We start from the raw sequence: 22,549 nt of genomic DNA on the forward strand, positions 1-22,549 counted from the left end.
TCAGCCTATGATGGGGGCAACAGCACTTCCACATCTCTCACAAAGTGCCCCATATAAAATTCACTTAAAAAGTAGGGAAAGATGAGCAATCACAGTCTTACCAGCACTTACAATATATAAATGCTTGAAAAGGTCTTAGACCATGTGTTCAGCCTTGGCCTTTTCTTGCACATTTAGCACCCTGGCATGCTTCCTCATAGCTGGCAGACAATAGCCAGCTCCAGTACAAACAAGGCAAGCCACCCTCTGCCCTTAAGTCCACCCTTCAGAAAAAAACAGAAATGCACCAGTGGAAGAACAAGTAGATGGTCTTTAGTGAAACAAATGCTCTCTAGTGAAAAAAAAAATATAAAATAAGGAGGGCTGCTACTTTTCTGTTGAGCTGCATCCTGATCTTAGACAAGAACCTAAAATTTCAATGGATTGTTCCATTGTTTCAGTCAGAAAAGCTTTGTGGGTCCTGCATTTATGAGAAGGGTTGATAAAAATGAGCCCTGGTATCTATCTGCTCATTTATCTTGGACTTAGGAAAGTACTAGGAAGCAGCCAAGATGTAATAAATTTAAAGGAAGAAATCATGGCCAGTCAAGTGGTTCAGGAAGAGAAGTCTTGGCTTTCTCACCACAGGCTGTGAAACAAAAATAGATATCAATACACACCCATCTGCTGGAGGAAACAGTGAAAAATATGTATTATTTATGCAGTACTTCTTTAAATAGGAGTGAGCAGAGAAACTGAACCAAAAGACTTTCTGTGGCAGGTTACAAACACAAGGAATAATATATGCTGTCAAAATTTGCAAACCCACTCACACACAAGCTCTAAGAAGAAGTGCTCCTTTCCCCATGTGACGCAAAGCAGACCTTGCAATATTATATATTTCTCATTTTCCTCCCTTCCCCCAAAAGCTTTAACCACCAAACCCTCCTGCCTCTTGGGAGAGGGCAGAAATCCCACATAATCACAGCCCCCCAAAATGTTTATTGATCTGTATCAGCAGAGATGCATTGCAGGAAAAGCCTCCCTAACCAAGCACATATTTCTAATAAGGCAATAGTCAAATCCCCACATTTCAATTTGAATTTAGGTCATTAATACCACATTACTTAAAAAACCTAAAAACCCTAGACAAAGCATAGTCTAGCCAATACAGAGATCAGAAGAGAGTGATTGTACAAGTGTTTAGTAGAGAAAAACACACTCTGCCTAGCAACCACAGGCACTCCTGGCCATCCGGGGGAGGAATCTAACACTAGAAATACCAGCAAGCAACTCATGCCACTGTGCCTCAGACACAAAGGCCCAGTCACTGGGCAATCCAAAATAAAAGAAAAATAGTTATTGAAGGAATATTCAGAAAACCAGATGCAATTATTAGTTTGCTTCCCTCTGTAACTTTAAATAAAGATTGCTCCTAGCTAGATGGGCTCTGGGCCTGGACTTATTTATAAGCTGTTTTCTCACTCAGTTTATATACAGGAAAAGAGAGAGGACACTGAAAGCAATTTACCATTTTGATGTTATTGAAATAGGAACTCAGTGTGGTACTAAAGTATATGATGGTCCCGAATCCAAGGTCAGACAGGTTTGTCTGAGGATGATGGTTATCAAAACAAAGCACTGCCACCAAGATGGTTTTTTTCATTTTTATCCTTTTCTAATTAGAATGATTTTTTTTTCTGCCACTGTAACTAGCTCAGTTAGTTCAAATAGTTCCATTATTTTTAATGTACTGGACAATTTATTGTGAAGTATGAGCTGAGACTAAGAATCTCCTCCTAGAAAATGTGTCAATGAATGGATTTCTGGCCTTAGAGAAGTTACTTGCCATATCAGGCAGCCAAAGAAGGTTTAAGGAAGGACTGTCATGCCCATCTTGCAGATGGACCTCAGTGTGAGGAGACCAAGAGTCTTGCTCTGTCTTCACACAGTGGATCTGCACACCTCAGAAGGATGTTTCTCACTGCTGCTTCAGGACTGAAATGAAATGGCTTTTCCTCTCTGGTTCTGATCCAGAAGAGATCAGCCAGGACCTAAGGTCTGCTGACTGCAATCATCTACATGAAATGGGCTTACCAGTTCTAGGAGAAAGAAGAACAGACTACATGAAGGTGATGTTGTTTCCCTCACCCCAAATTTCCCTGAACTTAGAATATGCACATTTACCAATCTGAAAATCACAGTGATTCCCTCCTCCCTTGACCCTAGCACTTGATTTCTTTTTCCCTTCTTCAATAATTTCAAAGTTGACTGCATACATGAGAGATTGCACACAAGGGACACCAACCCAGTGCCAAGGTTGGGAAGCCAGTAACCTCACCTTGAAAATGTTAGCAACACATTGCTTTACAATAATGCATCTTTAGGACAGCTTCACCTGGGTGACAGACTGTCCCAAGCCCCTTTTATGCTGATGTTCCCAGTGCATATAAACAGGGTTTCCAAGATGATGGCTACCTCCAGGTGTGATGGCATGTGTTTCAATTCAGTGTGTAAAAGCTAAATCCTTTGATGAACACATACTACTGGAACCAGCCAGACAACAGGTTAGGAGCTCTGCTCATGCAGCTGCCCAGAGACAGCAAGTCTGTCCTTGCTGCTCTCTGAAAAAAGAACAGACTATGCAGAGAACACGAGGCCATGGTGTATCTGCACATGCACTAACAGCTCCTGCTTTCAGCCCAACTTTGGGGGAAAAAGCAAACCAGCCAAACAAATATTCCTGTATTTCAGGGAGTAGCAGCCACTCAACCTTTCTGCCATGTGCTGGCTGTGCAGCAGGGGGATAAAGGCCAGGACCATACATGGCTATCCAAGCACCCCACTAGCTGAGACATTTGTCTTCATGAAGGAGGGCCCATGGTCAAACTTCTCTTCCTAGTTCATCTCAGTATCAGCCAGGAAAAGAGCTTTCTGTGCACCCTTCCCTGGGTTATTTGCTGAATAAAATTCTTTCTCATTAGCAGGCCAAAGCCCAAGAAACAGCCACTGGAACAAACAAGGTTCTGTGCAAATATAATCCCCACCTCACCACCAGGGAATTAAAGCCAAGAATTAGGCTGTAGCCATTCCCTTTCAGCACAATGAATGCTTAAGCAGGTTACAGCTTTGCACTGTGGACATTTTCTGGGGAGAAAAGAGAATGACTGCTTTACCAGCCCAACTTGCTGCTCTCAGTGCAACAAGCCTAGGGATTATTTTTTGATAAAATAGTTAAGAATGATTACTGCATGTCAGTATGTTTTAGGTGTTAACCTCAAGGACTGATGGAAGTGCTGGTATTTCTTCAGTCTGCTCTTTTCCCATCAGTGGTATTTGTGATGTGCAGGAGAAAGGGGCTTGGCTAACATGGAAGATTCTAGCTAACAGAACCTTCTCATTGCTGCTGCAGCAAAAATTCATACAGGTGCTTGAGAAAGAAAGATTCTCATTTCCCACACAGAAAAACCTATACTTCAGAGACTTACATTGAGTTTGTTAAGCACTGCAAGAAAAAAGTTACCTGGAAAGAAAAAGGAAGTAATTTACTGCTGGATTTGCTATCTGAACTGCTCATCAAAGGTGCAGATCTACCCTGTAATTCTTAAGCTGAATTTGGCACTTCACTACTCAGGACAAGAGGCAGCTGATGCACTCGAGGCAGACATAATTGGTACTGTTTTGTAAGAAGGTGGGATGGTGCAACTCAGAGATTTTGATTCTGTTCAAGCCCATGGGCTGATTACAGGCTATACAATGAAAAAGTGAAGTTTCTCTTGCTGAGACATTTCTAGCTAGACTGTGACTTCTCCTGGACTTCTCCAGACTATGAAAAATTTACACCACACAGAATTGAGGAGCAGGGATGGAACTGCACACAGGGCTAACCCTGAGATGAAGCTTTGGATGTGGTGCCAACAATTCATAAAGAAGAACATGGGCTGGACACAAACCAAAGGATATGGGGGCTGTGGCAGGAGAGGTAACAGGATGTGGTGTACACAGGCCTCACCAGCAGATCATCACTTACAAGGGAAAGCACACAAAAGGTGATGAAGCCAGCAGCTCTGTGACACTACTACAGGTTGGGTTTTGCACCTGGCTTCCACACCATGCTGTAGCAGAAGATGGCCTTAGCGTACTGCCCCCTTCCCCTGCACTGCCTGGACGTTGATCTTGTCTCCTGCAAAGCCCTGCTTTAGCAGCCCAACTGCATATGGTGTATTTGAAAAAAAAACCAGGGATGTCCTGTGCCCAAACCAGCCACAGGAAGGTACATGAGCACTGTGACGTTCTGCACCAAGCTCAGGTGGCAGAGAGAGCCAAGGTCCCAAACCAGCCACAGGAAGGTACATGAGCACTGTGACTTTCTGCACCAAGCTCAGGTGGCAGAGAGAGCCAAGGTCCCAAACCAGCCACAGGAAGGTACATGAGCACTGTGACTTTCTGCACCAAGCTCAGGTGACAGAGAGAGCCAAGGTCCCAAACCAGCCACAGGAAGGTACATGAGCACTGTGACGTTCTGCACCAAGCTCAGGTGGCAGAGAGAGCCAAGGTAACAGAAGATCCAGAGAGAACTGCTGCTTTGAATTGCAGCAGCACTGCCTGGTTCACAGACAACCTGGGACATGCAGCTTCTTGAGGACACTGGTGGTGCCAGACCTGGGATTTGCTCAGAGCACAACCAGTGGCACACAGTGCAACAGGCCCTCAGTACAGATGAGCCAGCCAACTGCTTGAGCTCACCTTTGTTTCAAGCTAGCATAACTTCAGAGAGATAAACAGCAGTGTGGCTGCTGGAGGCTCTCCAGGGATGGCTGCAATTCAGCTTGTCACCAGTGACTGAATTGAAAGATCTGTGTCATGCCAAGTGGGCAGAGAAACCAGTGCCATGGTGTCAGACACAGCCACGGTGCTGGAGCTGAGCACCCCCTGGCACATCCCACCTGCAGTTCAGTGACACAGACTCTCTCCTAGGAATGAGAATCCCTGGGTTTCTTGCTGGTCCCCCTGGAAAATAACCCAGAAAGTTTTTCCTCCTTTAGTGAGCCTTTGTTTAAAATGAAGCTGTTAGAGGGAGGCTCTGCATCCTGCTGTCATGGCAAAACAAATTAGAATTGATTTTCCTCAGTTGCCACAGATAACAAAAATGCCCACACTACCACTGGTAGTAAAATTCTTGTGCATATGCCCCTTAAAAAATACAACAAGGGACACTCTGGCAGCAGAACCCTCTGTCACCTCTTCTGGGATCTAAGTACATGGCACAGACTTTCAATCAAACCACAGACTTTCAATCAAACCTCAAAACTCCCAAGTTATAAACAGATACAGCTATAAAGATCCATTCAGCATTCTCAGCCTAGTAATTAATTTACTAAAATCTTTAGGTACCACTGTGCTGGTCTAAAATGTAGCTTGTTCTATCTTGTTTGTGAGTATTTCTGAAGCAGAAAAGGACCAGCTTCAGCAAGGTTACTGATCATAAAACTCTGTACTAAATAAAGATGATGTAGTTTCAAATTTTCTCCTTGTAGTTTGGATATTACAAAACCATTGAATATTACAGTGTCACAAGAAGGTTCTCAAGAGTTAATTCCTATTCAGGAATGAAATCCTTTTTTTTCATATTTTAATGCATTTTCTCTGACTTTGAAATGTGGACTTTTAATTCCAAACACAGAAAGAGTAATTGAACAAAAATAATAACAGCTGCCCAACACTTCCTCATTCCCTCACCTCAATAACACCATTACAAACCAAACCTCCACACATGACAAAGGTTATTACAAACTATTTCCATCTACAAAGCCAAACCATTCCCTACATCAGCTCTTGCACAATGCCAAGAATTTGCAGCTCTCAAGCACGTGCCAACCACCTTCTGTGACACAGAACCAACTCCACCACTGACCCCTTCAGCCACCCCAGGCAAAGGTGGCACAATTAGTACAGGGAGAGCTGGGTGTAGGAAAGGGGGATAAATCACACCTTACACAGATGAGCCAAAGGAGTCCAATCACCACCCCACAGCACTGTGCAGGCTGTAGGGATGATACAAACTGTTCAAGTGCTCCTTTCAAAGACAGGGGTTCACAGAAGCTGGAAATGCAAGATGTGGTATACTGATGGAGGCTTGGGGACACAGGCCAGCTCATTTTAATGCAATTGTATGCAGAGGGTTTTGCTTTTTCAAACCTGCTTAAACTACTCTTTAAGACTTGTGTGTGATCCTCTCCCAGCATTCAAATATATTCATATTCCATGTCTGAATTGCCTTGTACAGCATGGCAGCAGAGACAGTGTGCTTAAGTGATCAAAGCACCTTTCAGAGCTGCACTACCAGCACTTACAAACAGACTTGTTTTACAAACATTTACAGTCTCAGTGAGGTGACATCTTTTCCTCATCCACCCCATGCTGGATACAGCAGTGGCATGTGCTGACACTTACCTAGGAAGCCCTCTTCATCCACAATGATGGTGTAGTCCTCAGGGGTTTCTGTGAGGCTGAAGAACTTGCACCTGGCAAAGGCAAACAGCAGGAGAACATGATTAGCACCTGGACTGAGCAGAGCCTCATCTTCCACCTAAAATGGAAATCCTTTGCCATCCAAGCTGTGCTGAAGGAAAGAGTCCCAGTTTGATGTTTATGGAGAGGCCTGAGGCATTAACAGACCTGGATTTTATTTCTGGGTAGCTCATACTGTGTGACCCATATTCCCTGCTGCCTGCCTATGCACAATGAAGCTGGTAAAACTCTTATTGTTTTTATTACTTAGTTCTTAGTTACTTTTCTTAATTACCATATCCCTTAAGGCTTCCCCTCGCATCCAGGACCTGCTGTGTTGCACTGACACAGAGCAAAAGCCTTTGCTCACTGATTGCTCACTCCAGCACCCTCCAAAAGCATTTCCATGGCTCACACATGCACCTTTTTGCCCACTGAAGTTTCTTGCCTTATCAAGGTTGGACATCTAACCTCTGAACCAAGCCCCAGCATCTCTTCTTGCTCCTTCAGAGGCTTCTGCCACCAGCAGAGAGCATCCCACTTCCCTGTGCTGGCCCTCTCCCCTTCCTGGGGTGCTCCTGGTGAAGAGTGGTGGAAGCCACCAAGCCAATGGACACCAGGCTGAGCTGTCCCCCTGCCCAGCCCCCTGTGGCCTCTGTCCTGCTCCATCTTCTGAGCAGGGCAGCACCCCCAGCTCCTCCACCATTTAACACAATGTCACCTCTAACAGGAGATACAAATCAAATGTGACATGGCATTCTTCCACTGCAGACACACAAACAAAAAAAGCTTCAGCCTTAAGGCTTAACACCACATATAGTCAAAAAGGGGTTTTTTTTCCCCTGACACACCAACATATGTACATCAACATGTACTGAAAAAACCCCAGCTTCTCTCTAGGTGGTCCCCAGCAATGGCAGGAAGGTCAGCATGACATTTTGCAAGCTCATGTTCACCTTCAGCAGAGCATCAGCACAGTGCTGGCCAGCATCCCTGATACCCACAGCACTCCTGGTCCCTCCAGGAGAATGCCAGAGCACATGGACTGACTGTGTTTGTTGCCTAAGACCAGGAGAAATTTTTCCCTCTAAATTGGGTGCAGCAGGAAGAGCATGTGTCTCTAAGAACCAAAGAGCAGGATTTCACAGTTACACTACAATACTCTCAAATTTATCTTTATGAGACAACATACAAAAAATGTTTTAAATACTAGAAAAAGTCCAGTATTTAAAAAGAAAGAGAGAAAGAAAGAGATTGTTCTCCAGGCCCCCAAATTTCACAGCATCTTCACAGTGTAATTTCTGCATGAAGCACGGTTCAGCAGGATTCAAGAACCAGGGACTACCAGGGCTTCTCAGCACTGCTGAGCATCTGTGTCCAAAAGTCTTCAAGACTTCTGAAAGTCTGGAATCCCATATTGGTGGTTCAAGACATCAAAAATTGAAAGCATTCACTTCATAAAGAATCAGATGAAAACCTGGCTTCAGCATTCTTTTGACTGGCTGAAAAGAACAAACATAGCAGCTCTCCCCTCCAAAAGCAACAGGGAGAAAAATGAGATGGATGCTGCCCTCCTCATCACCTCATCAGAAAACTGAGAGGAAACAACACACAGTTCAATTAGTGGTCTGCCATGTAACCAACAGGATTTCATGTACATGGAAAGCATTAGACAACCTGCCTTTAGAGAGCTGTCCTGTTTTCCTGGAAGCATCCATCACAACAATCAAGCATAACACTCCTTCCTAGCACAGACATGTCATTGTAAAATACAGACGTGGCCCCACCACGATAGAAACCACAACTTAATTATTTTGTGTCATTGGTAATAGCTGCTGTGACAGCCACATTTACCAACTCAACTCTCTCCAGGAATAGTGCCAAAAGAAGCAGAAAATAGCAGCAGCTCAATTTTTTTGCCATCACTTCTAAACTGCACGAGGCTGCTACCAGTGCAAGGGATAATACAAGCTGGGCAAAAAGGACTTCTGGGATGCTGCTTCAGGTGGGTTCCAGGAGGCAGAGGTATTTGTTTCAGTGGGTGAATTCCCTAGAGAAGTCACTGAAATGAAACTCTTTGCTACTACTGCCTGCCTGAGTCACATGCATGCTGAGAAACTAGAGGTCCTAAAGGAGAAAACATTAATATTAAAACCCTAACCTTTCCTGATCTGCAATGGCATTTATGGAAGAATTTTTTACTAGAACAGTAATAAGTGTCTGTGTGCACACACTGACCTTAGGAGAAGAATGACTGTGACAGATGCCAGTTTCTGGCCACACATCTAAATATGCTGATATTTAAGGGATATGTACATGTGAAATCCCATAATTGGTGCCTCAGAACTCATGTCAAAATCTCATATCTTCATATACCACCTCAAAGCCCAATCCCCAACTCAGTGCAGCTCTGTAAAAGGTCAGGACCACAGAGCCATCTGAATTTAAAAGTGAAGTCTTTCAGCAGCACAGAGAAGACCAGTGATTCTTGTGGTATACATTCACTTAGTTCAAGCCAATGATGCATTCTTTTCCCAGAGGAAATCTAGACGTGAAAAATTGGAATTGCAAACCTTGTGTGAAAGGAAAAAGGAACTCAATGTCATCTCTTTCTCCCACATTACACTACACATGCCTCTTCCATTCCAGTTATTTCAATAATTTCTATTTCCTCTTAAACCAGTCTCCGATAAGCTGCATGCCAGCAGCATCTTCTATCATCACACTAAATCCAAGAAAGGAAAAGAATTACCCTTTAATAATTTTGAGACATCAGACAAACAGTATTTCTCTAAGTACATGTGGAAACCCTATATGTAGGAAGACAGTATTTTTAGTTTCCTACTAGCCAAACCTTGGATGGATTATTTTGGATTTCTGCCTTCTCAGTGTTTAAGCACATTTCCACTTAAGCACTGTTGCTGACTTTGACTGCCTGACAACATATGCCTTTTTCTGGCAATGCCACAAATGTAGACCAATCTATTATTAGATGAGATCTTTGAAACTGCAAAGCTTACACTGTGTATGGAAGAAATCCTCAAGCTTGCACAGAGCAGGAAAGTGCCTACGGGATGCAGCAACAGCATCATTTCAGTTTGCAAACATTGCTCCAGTCTCCATGGGAGAAGGGAGCAGGAAAGTGGAGTGCCTGGCTGTGCTTGCAGGTCCACACCAGAAGTGTCTCCTCCAGCCATTTGGTGTCCCAGCTCTGCTGAGATCACCAGAGTGGTAATACTGGGATGAATGTGACTTCTGTTTGTTCTGGGTCACACACTGAGCACAAGTTCCTGGGAATGATGGTGTGGGGCATTTGAAAGTTCAGTACAGACAATGGTCTTTAAGGAAGACCACAATCCTACCTCCTTATTTATAAAGAAACTGCTTAATTAATTGTTATCTCAGCAGGGTGAAGTGTTACAAACTGTCTGCCCTATGGAAAAGATTGATTCCAGAGGCATGTGGGCAGCTGGTCTCCCCACATGTAGGAAACCATGGCTAAATGCCATTCAAGGAAGTCAAATGCAAAGTCTGGAAGTAACACAGAAGTTTGCAAAGAAGCAGTTGAACTGAATAGAAATTTAGAAGCAGTAGCAGCAAGCTCATCTATGTGACTATGAAAGACATAATTTGTTGGGATTTGTTCCAGGCTGTCTTTCCATTTGAGATGAGGAGGGATTTGTATGCTTCACTCTGTATGTTATCATGACAATATATATTCTTATCACAGAATAAGACACATGCTGATCATCTAATTCTTGTTGATCCTTTTTGCAGTTTATAAATAATGACAAGAGGAAGATTCAATGCAACATTTTGTGAGACACACTTGGAAAGCAGTAAAGGACACCTGTGCTGTTAATGACACAGAGGCCATAGGGGACTGTTAAAAGGGTGAGCAAGCCCTGCTGAGCATTCTCTGGCTCTGCAGTTCTCAACTCATCCCATGGATGGGGTCCCACAGTCCCAGCTGGTGCAGTGTTGTTGTCAGAGCACTGGGGTGGTAGCAATCACTACCTGCTGCTCTTCCTACTGCAGAAGGATCCTCTGAGAGACCAGACAAGGTATTCAGCCCAGTTTCCTCTGTCTCCACAGCAGCTCCCCCAAAAGCCCAACCATGCCCTTTTGGGTCCTTGAAATACCCTCTCCTGAGGCCATCTATGCCAAGGATACACAGGCTCTCTGGGCCAGGCACAATGGGCTGGTTTTGCCATTCATTTCCAGTCAGGCTCACTTGAGCTTCCAGCACAGTCAGCTTTGGGATCCTCCTGTCACTGCAGAAATGGAGCTGGATTCTGCCGCTACATATCTGGATGGGGTTGGGGAGCACTGTGCAGCAGTGTCAACTAAAGTCTTATGTGCTTGTGGCTCTGATGTGGCACAGATCCACACAGTCCAGTGGATCTGACTGTCCCTGTCCTCCACCTGGCTGGAGGCAGGGCCCCTCTAGCTCTGGCCACAGTACTCCATGCTCACTTCTTGTAAATGTGAACTGGAGGTCCCTTCAAGAGGATCAAAACCAACATCATCCCTCCTACTGCCTCTGAGGACTTCCCCACTGGAGACATTTCTGCAGCTCCTGCCAGGGCAGTGCAGAGCTGCAGAACACGATAAGGGTGCCATGAAGCTCCACAAAGCCAGGAGACTGGTAAAAAAATCATCTACTGCTCTTTATGTCCAAATGAAACACTTGGAACCTCACTACTAGGATAAAGTGAATTTAAGGCAAGCTTAGGCAGAAGGTGAACCATAGCACAAGAGAAAATGCAGACACACATATCACCTGCAGCAGGCCATGAGTCTCTTCAGGAACCAGAGCAGCACAGCATTGCCAGCACCAAGGGACAGCAAGAGCCTTAAACATGGGCCAACCATGCCCATCCTAAGCACTGCTGAGGTGCTGCCTATGCTTCACTGACCTACTATAAAACCATTAGTGGGAACCATAATAACTGCTAACATGCTGGAAGGACAAAGACACATCCTCTCAGCCCAGCTCACCTGGGGGGAGAACAGAAAACTGCTCACGAGGCCTCCCAGCACATCTTCTCTGAGAAATAAACCCTGTATTTAAAAGCTTTTCCATCCTACTCCTCCTCCAATAAAAAAATTATTAAATATGAGAGGGGATGAAGACACTTGAAGCGTAAACAGTGTCACAGCCCTCAGACCCAAGAGACAGGAGAGCTGCCTATAACAGAAATATCCAAAAGATAAAGTTACCTTAGATAACATGTTCCTCCTGTCATTACAGCCAGCTATGTGAGGACAGCTGCAGGACTGTCACTGCTAAGCCAGATCCCTGCAACTGGTTCTGTTCCCAGCCTCTGTGCCTGCTGGGATGGGAGCACTTTTGGCCCAGTGCTGAGGCAGGCAGCAACAGAGCCCTTGGGTTACAGCATCCAGGGCCCATGGCTGCAGGCACACTGCCCTGGGCAAGCAGGGGAGTTATGGCCATTGCTCTGACCCAAGCCTGCATGGCACACAGGAGAGCTCTCTTCTCTTTCAGGTAAATCCATGAATTACATCTGGAATTATTTCAGTCTGCTAATATAGATTGGATTTACAAATTGGACAATGAAGCAAGACCCCTATTCACTTTAAAAAACCAACAGACTGCTAATAAAAAACACCTCCCTCCAAAATTGCCAGAGTTACATTGTTAGCTGCAGAAACTCAGATCAAATGCCTTGCTCCATTCTGGTCCTCCTGGCCAACCTATGACTCAGCTTCCATTTCTGATACAGATCTAAACCATCCCTGTGGAGAAGCATAGGGATATAAAACCAAAACAAACCTCATCATATTCACATTTATTGTGCTAATGGGAATTAAATGAGCATCTCAAGCGCTTTGCTCATGTTTTATTGCTGTTGTTCCTCCAGCATTTTTTAAAGCAACACATCAGAAACAGCAGTGCCTCAGTTGGTGCAACATCACCCCAGGGCAAGCAGCAGAGCAATAGCAAAAACCCCTAAATCCTTAAATTTCATCAATAATTATAAAAATAGTTTTCACAAAACTACATTTGATGCATTGTACACTGCTGCCTGTAGAGTCTCCTTCTCAGAGCATAACTGTAAAAGTGTACATCACTTCTTAAATTCCTTTATTCTGTTCCTCTTGGTTTGATGCCCACCCCCTCCAGAATCTTTAACAATATTGTTTACAGATTTATCATTGTTAATGACAGGAAAGCAATTTTTCAAATCTCCACAGAGGGTCAATGGGTGTTTACACTGAAATGCCAAGAGCTCCTTGCTTTGGGAGAGAATGCTGGCAGCAAATCTCTGAAGGGGAAGTTGGAGCAGTAAATGAAAAAGGTTTAGTTTGTGTGCAAAGGCCAAAAGTATTCATTTATTATCTAACAATTAAGTAATTGATCCAGACACACCTTTTCCTCTTCTCTCTGCTATCCCTGTGTGCAGGCATTCTCAGAGGCCCCTCTATTGTGAGTCAACTTAGTCACAGATGAGATGCAAAAGTAATTTTTTCCATTTGAACAAACCCATCATTTATTTAAGCAGAAGGTAACTGTGCTTTAAAAACTTTGTCTGTACAGCAGTAACAATATCCCCTGATCACTGTCAGGGTTGAACTAATTTTCAGCACAAGAGAGAGGTGGAGTACAACACCACATTTGCCTTAACCACAAAATTCTCTTCTGCAACCCAAAATCTGAACTGAGAAACATGTTACAGATGTGGGTGTGGCTCCTAAGGTTTACAGCTGAAAATAAAGTATGATTTAATGTACAACAAAGGCTTGTGGACACATGATACCACCTGGATCCTGAAGGATTATCCTATCAGAACAATGCACACACTGGGAAAAAGACTAACTCCTGTTTCCTTTTCCCTTCCAAGTCAGGCATTATACTATCACTGCTTTAATGCTCTCTGCTGCAGAATATTGACTTTAAAATCCTCCCAACAACTGAGTTTTCATCAAATGTAATGCTGCTGTACATCCAAACTCATATATTTGGGGTTCATAGTAGCTATTATTGTGATCAGCCAAAAGCAGTGATTATTTTATGGACAGCATGAAAAACACAGACTGCAGAGCATATGCTTTTTATTTCAAAGATGGGAGCAACCCATGCTCAATGCACTGGGGGTAAGAGGTTCTTACAATACTGCTCCAAGATACATAAAGAAGGATGAAGAAACAGAAAATCTGTTGTGGACTTGTTTTCCTACAGGAACCATAAACACAATTTTCCCAGCATGGGACATAACAGTTCTCCCACAAATTGCTAAAATATATTTCCAATACTCAGTATAGAAAGTTAGATGCACAAGAAATGTTTGCAGCTTCAATGCAGGCAGTAATTGAGAACATGTGTGCTGGGGGAATTAAAGGGACAGGAGGAGATTCAGCAAGCCATGCTCCATGGGAATGGAGAGGCAGCAGAAGCACATTTCAGGCCTCATCATTTTCAAAGAGCTTCCACCTGCAAGCAGGTCCAAGACCCCACATCAATCTGAGGATGTATGCTGTGAGGCTGCATGTCAACCCCAAATTTAATGCACATTAACAATTTAGGAGCCTGAATAAAAAAATTAAAAACAGAGAGTTTCACCAACTTTCCTTTAAGTTCAGAGAGAAATTTCAGCTTTTTGTATGACTAAGGACACCTTTACAGCAAAAGCAACCTCTGACTGTTCTCATTCTCCTAGGCTCTGCTTTTGGGTCCTGCTCAAGATGGATACAACCCAGCCCAGTGATGTTTAGTATTTCTGCATATTCTAGCTCATATTATGTACCAAATAGTGTTGTAAATGTGCCTGTACCCAGCTTTCCATAAACCTGTAGTTAACCAAATCTACAGCTCCCAGAGGCACCAAAAGGAAGCTTCATTTGCTTCCTTTGTTAATGAAGTAAAAGGAAGCTCCTCTTGTGCCAATTCTTTTTTTTTTCTGGGTAAAGATCCCTATATAGACAAGCAAAATGGAAAATGCATTTCAAGAATTTTAAGGTTTTTAAAGTCAGACAATATTGACTATCCACAAAGTTTTAGCCTGGAAAATGTCAGTTTTTTTAACAATGCTCTTCCAAATCACTCTTTCTAAATTGGTCTCTTCACACTGCAAAGGAAAAGCTCATAGTAAAGGCAGAAGCACAAAACTTCTTCCCAGGCCTACCAGCCCCAAGGAAAACATGAGAGATTATTCAGCAAGTCAGCATTACATGGCTCAGATGGAATTTTGCAGTTTTGGAATATTGTTCCTAAAATCCAGCTGCCAGATCAACACCCAAAACAAAAGCCAGAGCTCCTGCAGAAGTATATATGTCACAAATGATAATGCAGAGTGGGTCAAAATCAGTGTCATGGCCAGCACCATCCCACAGATGTTCCTTGTTGCTACCCCACTCTGAAGAACACATCAGTCCAGTCTCTCCATAGGACTGAGCTTTGCTGGGTCTGGCTCAGACCCCTGCAGAAACCCCAGTGTGAGAAAAGTCACATGAACTCAAAAGCAGCTCCAATCAGGGCCTCAAATCAATGCTCCAAAAGTCTCCAGAAGTTAAGGGAGTTCCCCATTCCCAGGCCATGTTCTGACATTTGGGATATGTTTGCTGTTTGATTTAAGTGGCTGCAGTGCCTTCATATTTGGCTTTTGATCCTTTCAGAGTTTCAGCACAAGAACCCTCACACTCTCTGTGCAGCACCCACCATAATGAAGTGAAGATGTTTCTAGAGAGCAAATCGCACAGAAGTGTGCTTTAGGAACATGCTTTGTAAGGCTGTTCAGTTTGCTTGGTGATGAGAAAACAGCTGTTTTTTCAACCAAGATGTTGGGGTTTAGGAGTTCTCCTTTTGCTTCTTTCTCTTAAGGAATTTTCTCCCATTTTGTTGCTAAGAGACAATAATGACCAGGTACCTGGGAGAGACAAAACAAGTTGCCAAGTTCAGGGGAGGAAGGCAGCTGGCTGCACTCTTACCTGAGGGCTTCTTTCCTTCAGAGATACTGGGAGAACTGGGCTGGGAAAAAAGGGGCTGGGGCAGCTGCTGGCTCTGTTTCTCTCGGCATCCACAGGGGGACAGGCTGGGGTGGCTGTGGGGAGAGTCCCCACCACTGTGGGGTTCTGTCTGCTGCCTTTCTTCTACCATCAGCTCTGCTCATAGGAGCAGCCATTGTACCTTATCAGCGCCCTGCTTCACTAAAAAAGGGACTGTCACTGTCTGTGGGGTGCCTCAAGGGAACCTCGGGATCCCTGAGCTTTCCCCCTCCCAGGGAGCCTCTCCCTGCTCTGTTTGGGAGCCAGGCTGCTGCTGCCCAGCCCTGCTGTGCCTCTGCTACTGCTCTGGGTTTTTGCTACACTGAATTGGGAAATGGGGTTCGATGGAGCTCCCAGCCCGCTCTTGTTTTCTTGGCATCCATAGGGGAGACAGGCTGGGGTGGCTGTGGGGAGAGTCCCCACCACTGTGGGGTTCTGTCTGCTGCCTTTCTTCTACCATGAGTGCAGCTCTGCTCGTAGGAGCAGCCATTGTACCTTATCAATGCCCTGCCTCACTGAAAAAGGGACCTTCACTGTCTGTGGGGTGCCTCAGGGGAACCTGAGGGGGTGCCTCAGGGGATCCCTGAGCCTGTTCAGGAGGCAGGCTGCTGCTGCCCAGCCCTGCCGTTTTTTCTGCCACTGCTCTGGGTTTTTGCTGCAGTGTAGCCCACACTCCTCGCCTGTGGGGACAGCAGGCAGTGACAGCTCCAGCTGCCAGCCCCTCCTGCAGCCCAGCTCCGCCATCCCGCCCGGCCGCCATCACCGAGGGGTGCCCGGGCCCGCCCCACAGCGCCCCCTGCCGGCGGGGGGGAGTCCCTGCCCTGCCCCGCCCGGAGCCAGCAGCGCCCCTGGCGGCCGTGCCCGGAACTGCACCCAGGGAAGCACCTAAAGAGCAGCCAAGAGACTTTATTGGGTTTTCTGCTTTTTGGGTTTGGTTAGGGGTTTTTGGTTTTATTTTCTTTTTTATTGTTGTTTTTGTTTTGTTTTGTTTGATTGTTGTTGCTGCCATTGTTGTTGTTTGCCTTGTTATACACATACATCCTAGTAAAGAACTGTTATTCCTTTCCCTATATCTCTGCCTGAAAGCTCCTTAATTTCAAAGCTGTAATAATTCAGAGGGAAAGGAATCATATTCTCCATTCCAAGGGAAGTTCCTGCCTTCCTTAGCAGACACTTGTCTTTCAAATTAGTTAATTTCAAATTTCAAAAAAGACACAAGATGAATTGTGCCAGGGAAGGGTGTGGGGGGCATGGCAGAACTATCAGCAAAAACGTCAGCATTTCAGTAATAGTTTATGGTTCCAACTACCAGAAATCAGTACTAGCTGTCATCTTAGTCAAACTAAAAAGCACCTGAATGGCAGTGGTCAGCTTATGTTGTAAAGAGGCATTTCAAGTCTATGGGAACCAATCCAATGCATTTATAACACCCTGACAAACTTTCCACAAGCAGAGGTAGCATGAAACTAAGACAGCTCGAAGTGAGACCCTGAGGGAACAGAAAACATCTACTTCCACCCATCTTTGACTGGATAGTTAAAGGAAATGCCATGCCTCTGGCAGATTTTAATACTTTAACTAGCAGATTTTCCCTTGCCTTATACTCTTTCCTTTAAAGCATAAATGAATCAAGTGCAGCTCCATTTAAAATACCACTTCTCATGAAATTCTAATCCCCATTTAATTTTATGTCTTACTGCACTACCTGCATTATCACAGAGAAGGGGAGAATGAGAAAAGGGAAGAGATGCTTCAGTTACCAACAGAGTCCCTAAACACATTCTCTGGAAGCAGCCAAAGACTGCAAAATGACCAGGCCTTATGAAAGCCCAGCAGGCTGTAATCATGTACTTATTTCCTGTCCTCACCAAGTGCTGTGCAGGGTAAGTATTAAAATAGATTGAGAAAATTAAAGCAACAAAGTAACAGCTGTCAAAGATTTACAGAAAATTTAAATTGTGAGATCAATAGCAAAGATTAAAAAACTACAACAAAACTACACAATCTTCCTCTTGTAAAGATCTGGGGAAGAACAAAAACTCTCAGAACAATATGAGGCAAAAGACACCTCCAAAGTATGAGAACTTAGTGAGTAATGGTCTTGGATCTTCCTCTGTGTGCAGCTGTGTTGAGGCCCACCAAAATCAAATTAGGGTAATGCTGGGCAATGCCAACACCCCATCCTTCCATGGCTGGAAACGCTCTGACTTCCTTTTTCCTTCCAACCAGCAAGGGGGCAAGTGGACACAACAGAAAATATGCTGTCAGATGTTGCTTTTAATTTCCATCAATAAAGAAGCTGAAACTATCAGATGACTCAAAAAAGGGAAGATAAGAAACTTCCAAACTTGTCCAGCACTGTGACACCTCCATGCTCATGCCACACTGCCTGGGCTGAAAAGCTCTGAAGGGGATGTTCCCCTGCTGTGCAAAAATGGAACCAGCTCAGGCATCCAAGAGCTCAAGCTCAACATCAACAGTTCAGAAAGAAAACAAGTCAAAACTTCAGGAAGCTGAGCCTATAATGTAAAAGGTTCTTCTGTAGCTTCAGTTCTGTACTTTCAAACTGAATTACCTTAACAATATAGGATTCCAGGATACCAGACCTGTGTAATGAAGTAAAAGGAAGCTCCTCTTGCAGCAATTCTTTTTTTCTGGATAAAGATCCCTATATACATAAGCAAAGTGGAAAATAAGCATCTATAGATCTAAGGAAAAACACTGCCCTGTGAACTGAGGGACATGGTTGAAGTATGTCAACAATCTGTTTCCACTGAAGTCAGGATTTCAAACATTCTTTACAGCTACAGACCAGGGTTCTCATTCCTTGCCTGTAGGAGTCCTTTCTGTCATTGTTATTTCAAAACCCACCAAAGCATGATCATAGGAAAAAAGCTTATTTATTGATTCATCTGGGTGAATACCCTAAATTTTGTTTAATGCTTCATAAAGACTCCGGTGAAAAGTTTGTTTTACTGACAAACCACAATCAGAATAAATGACAAAACTTCAGGTGGTGCAGCCCTGGACTTTAGTAGTGTAAGGCACAATGTAAAGTGCAAAATCATAGCCTGACTCACCTGGTACAATTCCCCCATCTCCAGAGCCAGCAAATACCAGTGATTAGCAGCACAGAATGAGAGAATGGTTTGGCTTGGAAGAGACCTTCAAATGTCTCTAGTTTAAAACCAGTCCCTCTTGTCCTAGCTCTATCTGCACATGTTAAAAAAGACTTCTTTTTCATAAGCCACTGTAGGCCCTGGAAGGGGCTCTGGGGTGTCCCTGGAGCCTTCTCCTCTCCAGGTGAGCACCCCCAGCTCTGCCAGCCTGGCTCCAGAGCAAAGGAGCTCCAGCCCTTGGAGAATCTCCCTGACCTCCTCTGCTCCAACAGCTCCTATGCCCAGAGCTGGACAGAGCACTCCAGGTACTCCCATGAGAGGGAGAGGATCCTTGAGCTGTTGTCCACTTTCCTGATTCAGCCTAGGATAGGGTTGGCTTTCTGGGCTCCATCTGCACGTTGCTGGTTCATGCCCAGCTTTTCATTCATCCACCCCAAGTCCTTCTCCACAGGGCTTCTCTCAGTGAGTTCTGCCTGCCTCACTTTCAGAAAGTTCTGTGTTAAAAATATATTTAGGTCACAGAAAACACTTCAATACCCTACAAAAACATAGAAAACTAAGTAAAATGTTGAATTAAGACAGCAACAGATGGAATTAAAACTAAAGAACATAAATTCTTTACGTAGGCTATGAGTGAACCTGACAGAGAGGTGAGAAGACTCTTTGGCACAATTCCACCTGGCTTTTGTTTGCTGCTTTTCACAAGACCTGAAAGCACTTTCTAAAAAAAGTCAGTATCAATATCAGGTTTTATTGCATCTCATCTTTACAAAACAGAGCACAAAAGTAGATATTCACTGTGGCCTCACACAGCCCAGACAGGTCTTAGCATTTACTGCTCTTCTGATAAGTTCTCTGGTGGAATAAACAGTTTGTAACAGTTAAAGAATATTTTTAAACTATGCTGAGAATAAAGGAAGCACAGCCTTCAGCAATATATGAGACTTGGCTTTCAAGCAAACATTTGGCTTTTTTCACAGTGCAAAACAACAGAAACAAACCCACCAGGTATTGCCTGCACACTCATTGCAGGGAGAGAGCAGCGAGGAGAGAAAAGCACAGGGCCACAGGACAGCAGGATCACAGTACCCTGCCAGCTTCATCCCCAGATCAATCCAGCAACAGCAGAAAAGCTGGCAAAGGAAATAATGACCTGAACAATAAGATTCAGTCCTGTAGAGAGGATGAATATGAATTAGACTTTTGTAGCATAATTAGGGTTCTACAGCTAATTTGGTCTGACATGGGGCACAGGTCTCCAGCAGGATCTCATTTCCAGTAACCAGAGTCTCCAGCAGCAGTTCCAGGAGGTTTCTGCAAACAACTGCTGCCTGAGCTGCTTGTACTTGAGAGAGCAATTGGAGGATTTGTACAAAAACTGTCTGAAACCAGGACTTGACTGTCAGGGGGAACAGAGAGTGCAGGACAGCCTGGGAAAGACAGGATCTCTTCTTCCAGTATAGACAGCTTCTGTTTTGCTGAGTCCAAGGCTCTATTGTCAAGCTTATGCTTGGAGATACAGTCTGCAGGCTTGTTCTGGCAGAAATAATTTGCTAAGTCACCATTTTTATTTCCTGCTGGCATATATCAGTAAATAAACAACATGGAGGGTTTTGAACAAGAAGTGAGGGGGTGAAAGCTGCTCAAAGAACAGAAAACAATCATAAATGACTCTCTGATCTTCAAAGCTCTTAGATCAAGAGGGGGAGCAACAGACAAGGTATTAGGAAATCCAGTGGTTATTGCACAAGGTCTCCTTCACTCAGTGCCAAGATTCAAATCTCACTGGAAGGTTAGGAGCTAAAAAGCCTCCTCCACAGGGCTATGACAGTGTGCCCAGCTGCCAAGCTGAGAGTTTCCTTTGTTATTCCAGTGCATTATCACAGACAAGACCTCAGACTCCAGTATTGTCCATCTTAGTCCAAATCTCAAGTGTCTGCAAATATTACTGATCCAGAATATCTCAATACACAATCCTGGTCTGTTTGGCCCCCCTCTGATGCACCTTTTCCCACTCCTCAAGCTCTGCTGAACAGCCCTTCCTTCCTCAGCACATTCCCTGTGGGGCTGGACAGCTGCACAGATGATGGAGGCTGCTAAGGAAGGTGAGCCAACACACAGTTCAAATACAACGTCCTTGGGGCATGCACTATCTGTAAACCTCAGCAGGATCCTGCTCCATAATTAAACACATCTGATCTTGTGACACTAAGAGAGATATCAAATTGGAACATAACAATACAATGATTAAAATTCAGGTGTAGTACAAGTCACAGTAGTATGGCAGTGATTAATGTCACACCAGGGGTGTTTTGGAGGGATGAAGTCACTTATTTTCACATATGAAGTAACATATTTTCACATACTTACAATTAAAATTTTATGTAGCAACATAAAAGCATAATTAAGTGCTTCTGTGTTAAACCACATCCTATTTCTCCCTCTAAGTTGTTTCTAAAACCACATACACAGATCTTCATAAAGGCCTGCTAAAGACATCAACCAAGCTTCCTAATGCAAAATGACTGATTTCTCTGGCCATCAAGAATACATTTGTACCTCAAAGAACTGAATAAATTCAAGAGAGGGAAGTTACCATTCATTTGTTTGCCAGTAAATTCTTTGCCTTTTTGCTCCACTGCTAGAAGAAGCAGTTCCATGAATTGCAGAATGATCCTCTGACGTACAAAGCAGTCAAATCCTATCACATCAAATTGCCCAAAGAGCATTTTGCACCATAAGCTGCAATTTCACCCATGGATTTAGGGGCCGTTTCCTGTGAGTGTGGAGTCAAGAGTCTGATCCATGATGGAGCAGAGACAAGAGTGATAGGAATGTCTGTGCACTGCTGGCTCCTGCTGATCTGGCACAATGATGGGAATGTTTTGGGAATGTGAATTTTTAATTTCTGTCTTCCCTATAACCATATTCCCCTAATTAACCTCAATAGAGGTTTTGGATGCCCAGGAGGCATTTGGAGAAGTTGTCAGTGTACTCTAGCAGCTGAACATGATCCAGGGTCATACACCGAGCTGTTCCTTCCTTCCAACGTGCTCGAGAGTCCCAAGGTCCTTCCCAAGCTGAGGGGCCAGAACTGGACACAGCACTCCAGGTGTGCCCTCAGCAGTGCCCAGTGCAGGGGCAGAATGACCTCCCTGCTCCTGCTGGCCACACCATTCCTGATCCAGGCAGGAGCCATTGGCCTTCTGAGCCCCCAGGGCACTCTGCTGGCTCATGGTCAGTCGCTGGTGACCAGCACCGCCAGGTCCCTTTCTGCCTGGGCACTGTCCAGCCACACCATCCCCAGCCCAGAGCATTGCAGGGAGTGATTGTGGCCAAAATGCAGGGCTGGGCACTTGGACTTGTTAAACTTCATGTTATTGGACTTGGCCTATCTCTGCAGCCTGTCAAGAATCCACAAGAGGCATGTTCTAACCACAGGAAACCTCAGAGCTCACACCATGCTAGACTCCAGAGAATCTCACTACAAGAGAAAGCAAGAGCAAACCACCTCTACTAGTTTGGCTGTTCATTTTCAACAGACAAGTACAGCCTGGATAGGCTTTGTGAGCCAGAATCCTGCCTGGTTTAGAAATCCCACAAAAAAAAAAAAAAAAAGCTGTGGTGTTTCTTTACATTAATTGTCTGAAGAGGCTGTTAAACCCAAGAGTGAGTGTCACCAGCCAATGGAAGAACACATGGATGGCTGTGCTGGGGGAAGAGAGCTGTGACAGCATGAGCTGGGGACCACCCCAGAAGAGAATGAGACCTGACCCAAACACAGCATTTATCAGGAGCCCAGATGACCATGTGAGAAAGAGACTGCATGACTGAGGGGCACCTCTGACAAAGGACATGGCTCAGCCAACCCTCCTGCCCTGCCAGGTCACAGCAGGCCTTGCTTTGCTCTCACTCATTCTGGAAAACTTTCCTCT

The 22,549-nt window shown here is 44.4% G+C and overlaps 1 protein-coding gene across 1 annotated transcript in view; it reads right to left on the bottom strand.

The window, feature by feature from the left end:
• The window catches only part of CASTOR2 (cytosolic arginine sensor for mTORC1 subunit 2), a 123,794-nt gene that overhangs the window by 54,931 nt on the left and 46,314 nt on the right, over positions 1–22,549 (bottom strand). Inside the window, exon 2 of the mRNA XM_054647120.2 lies at positions 6,433–6,503. Coding sequence (XP_054503095.1) covers positions 6,433–6,503 — 71 coding nt within the window. The remainder of the gene's footprint in view (positions 1–6,432; positions 6,504–22,549) is intronic.

This window comes from Agelaius phoeniceus, chromosome 20 (genome assembly GCF_051311805.1).
Source record: "Agelaius phoeniceus isolate bAgePho1 chromosome 20, bAgePho1.hap1, whole genome shotgun sequence".
Lineage (NCBI taxonomy): Eukaryota > Metazoa > Chordata > Aves > Passeriformes > Icteridae > Agelaius > Agelaius phoeniceus.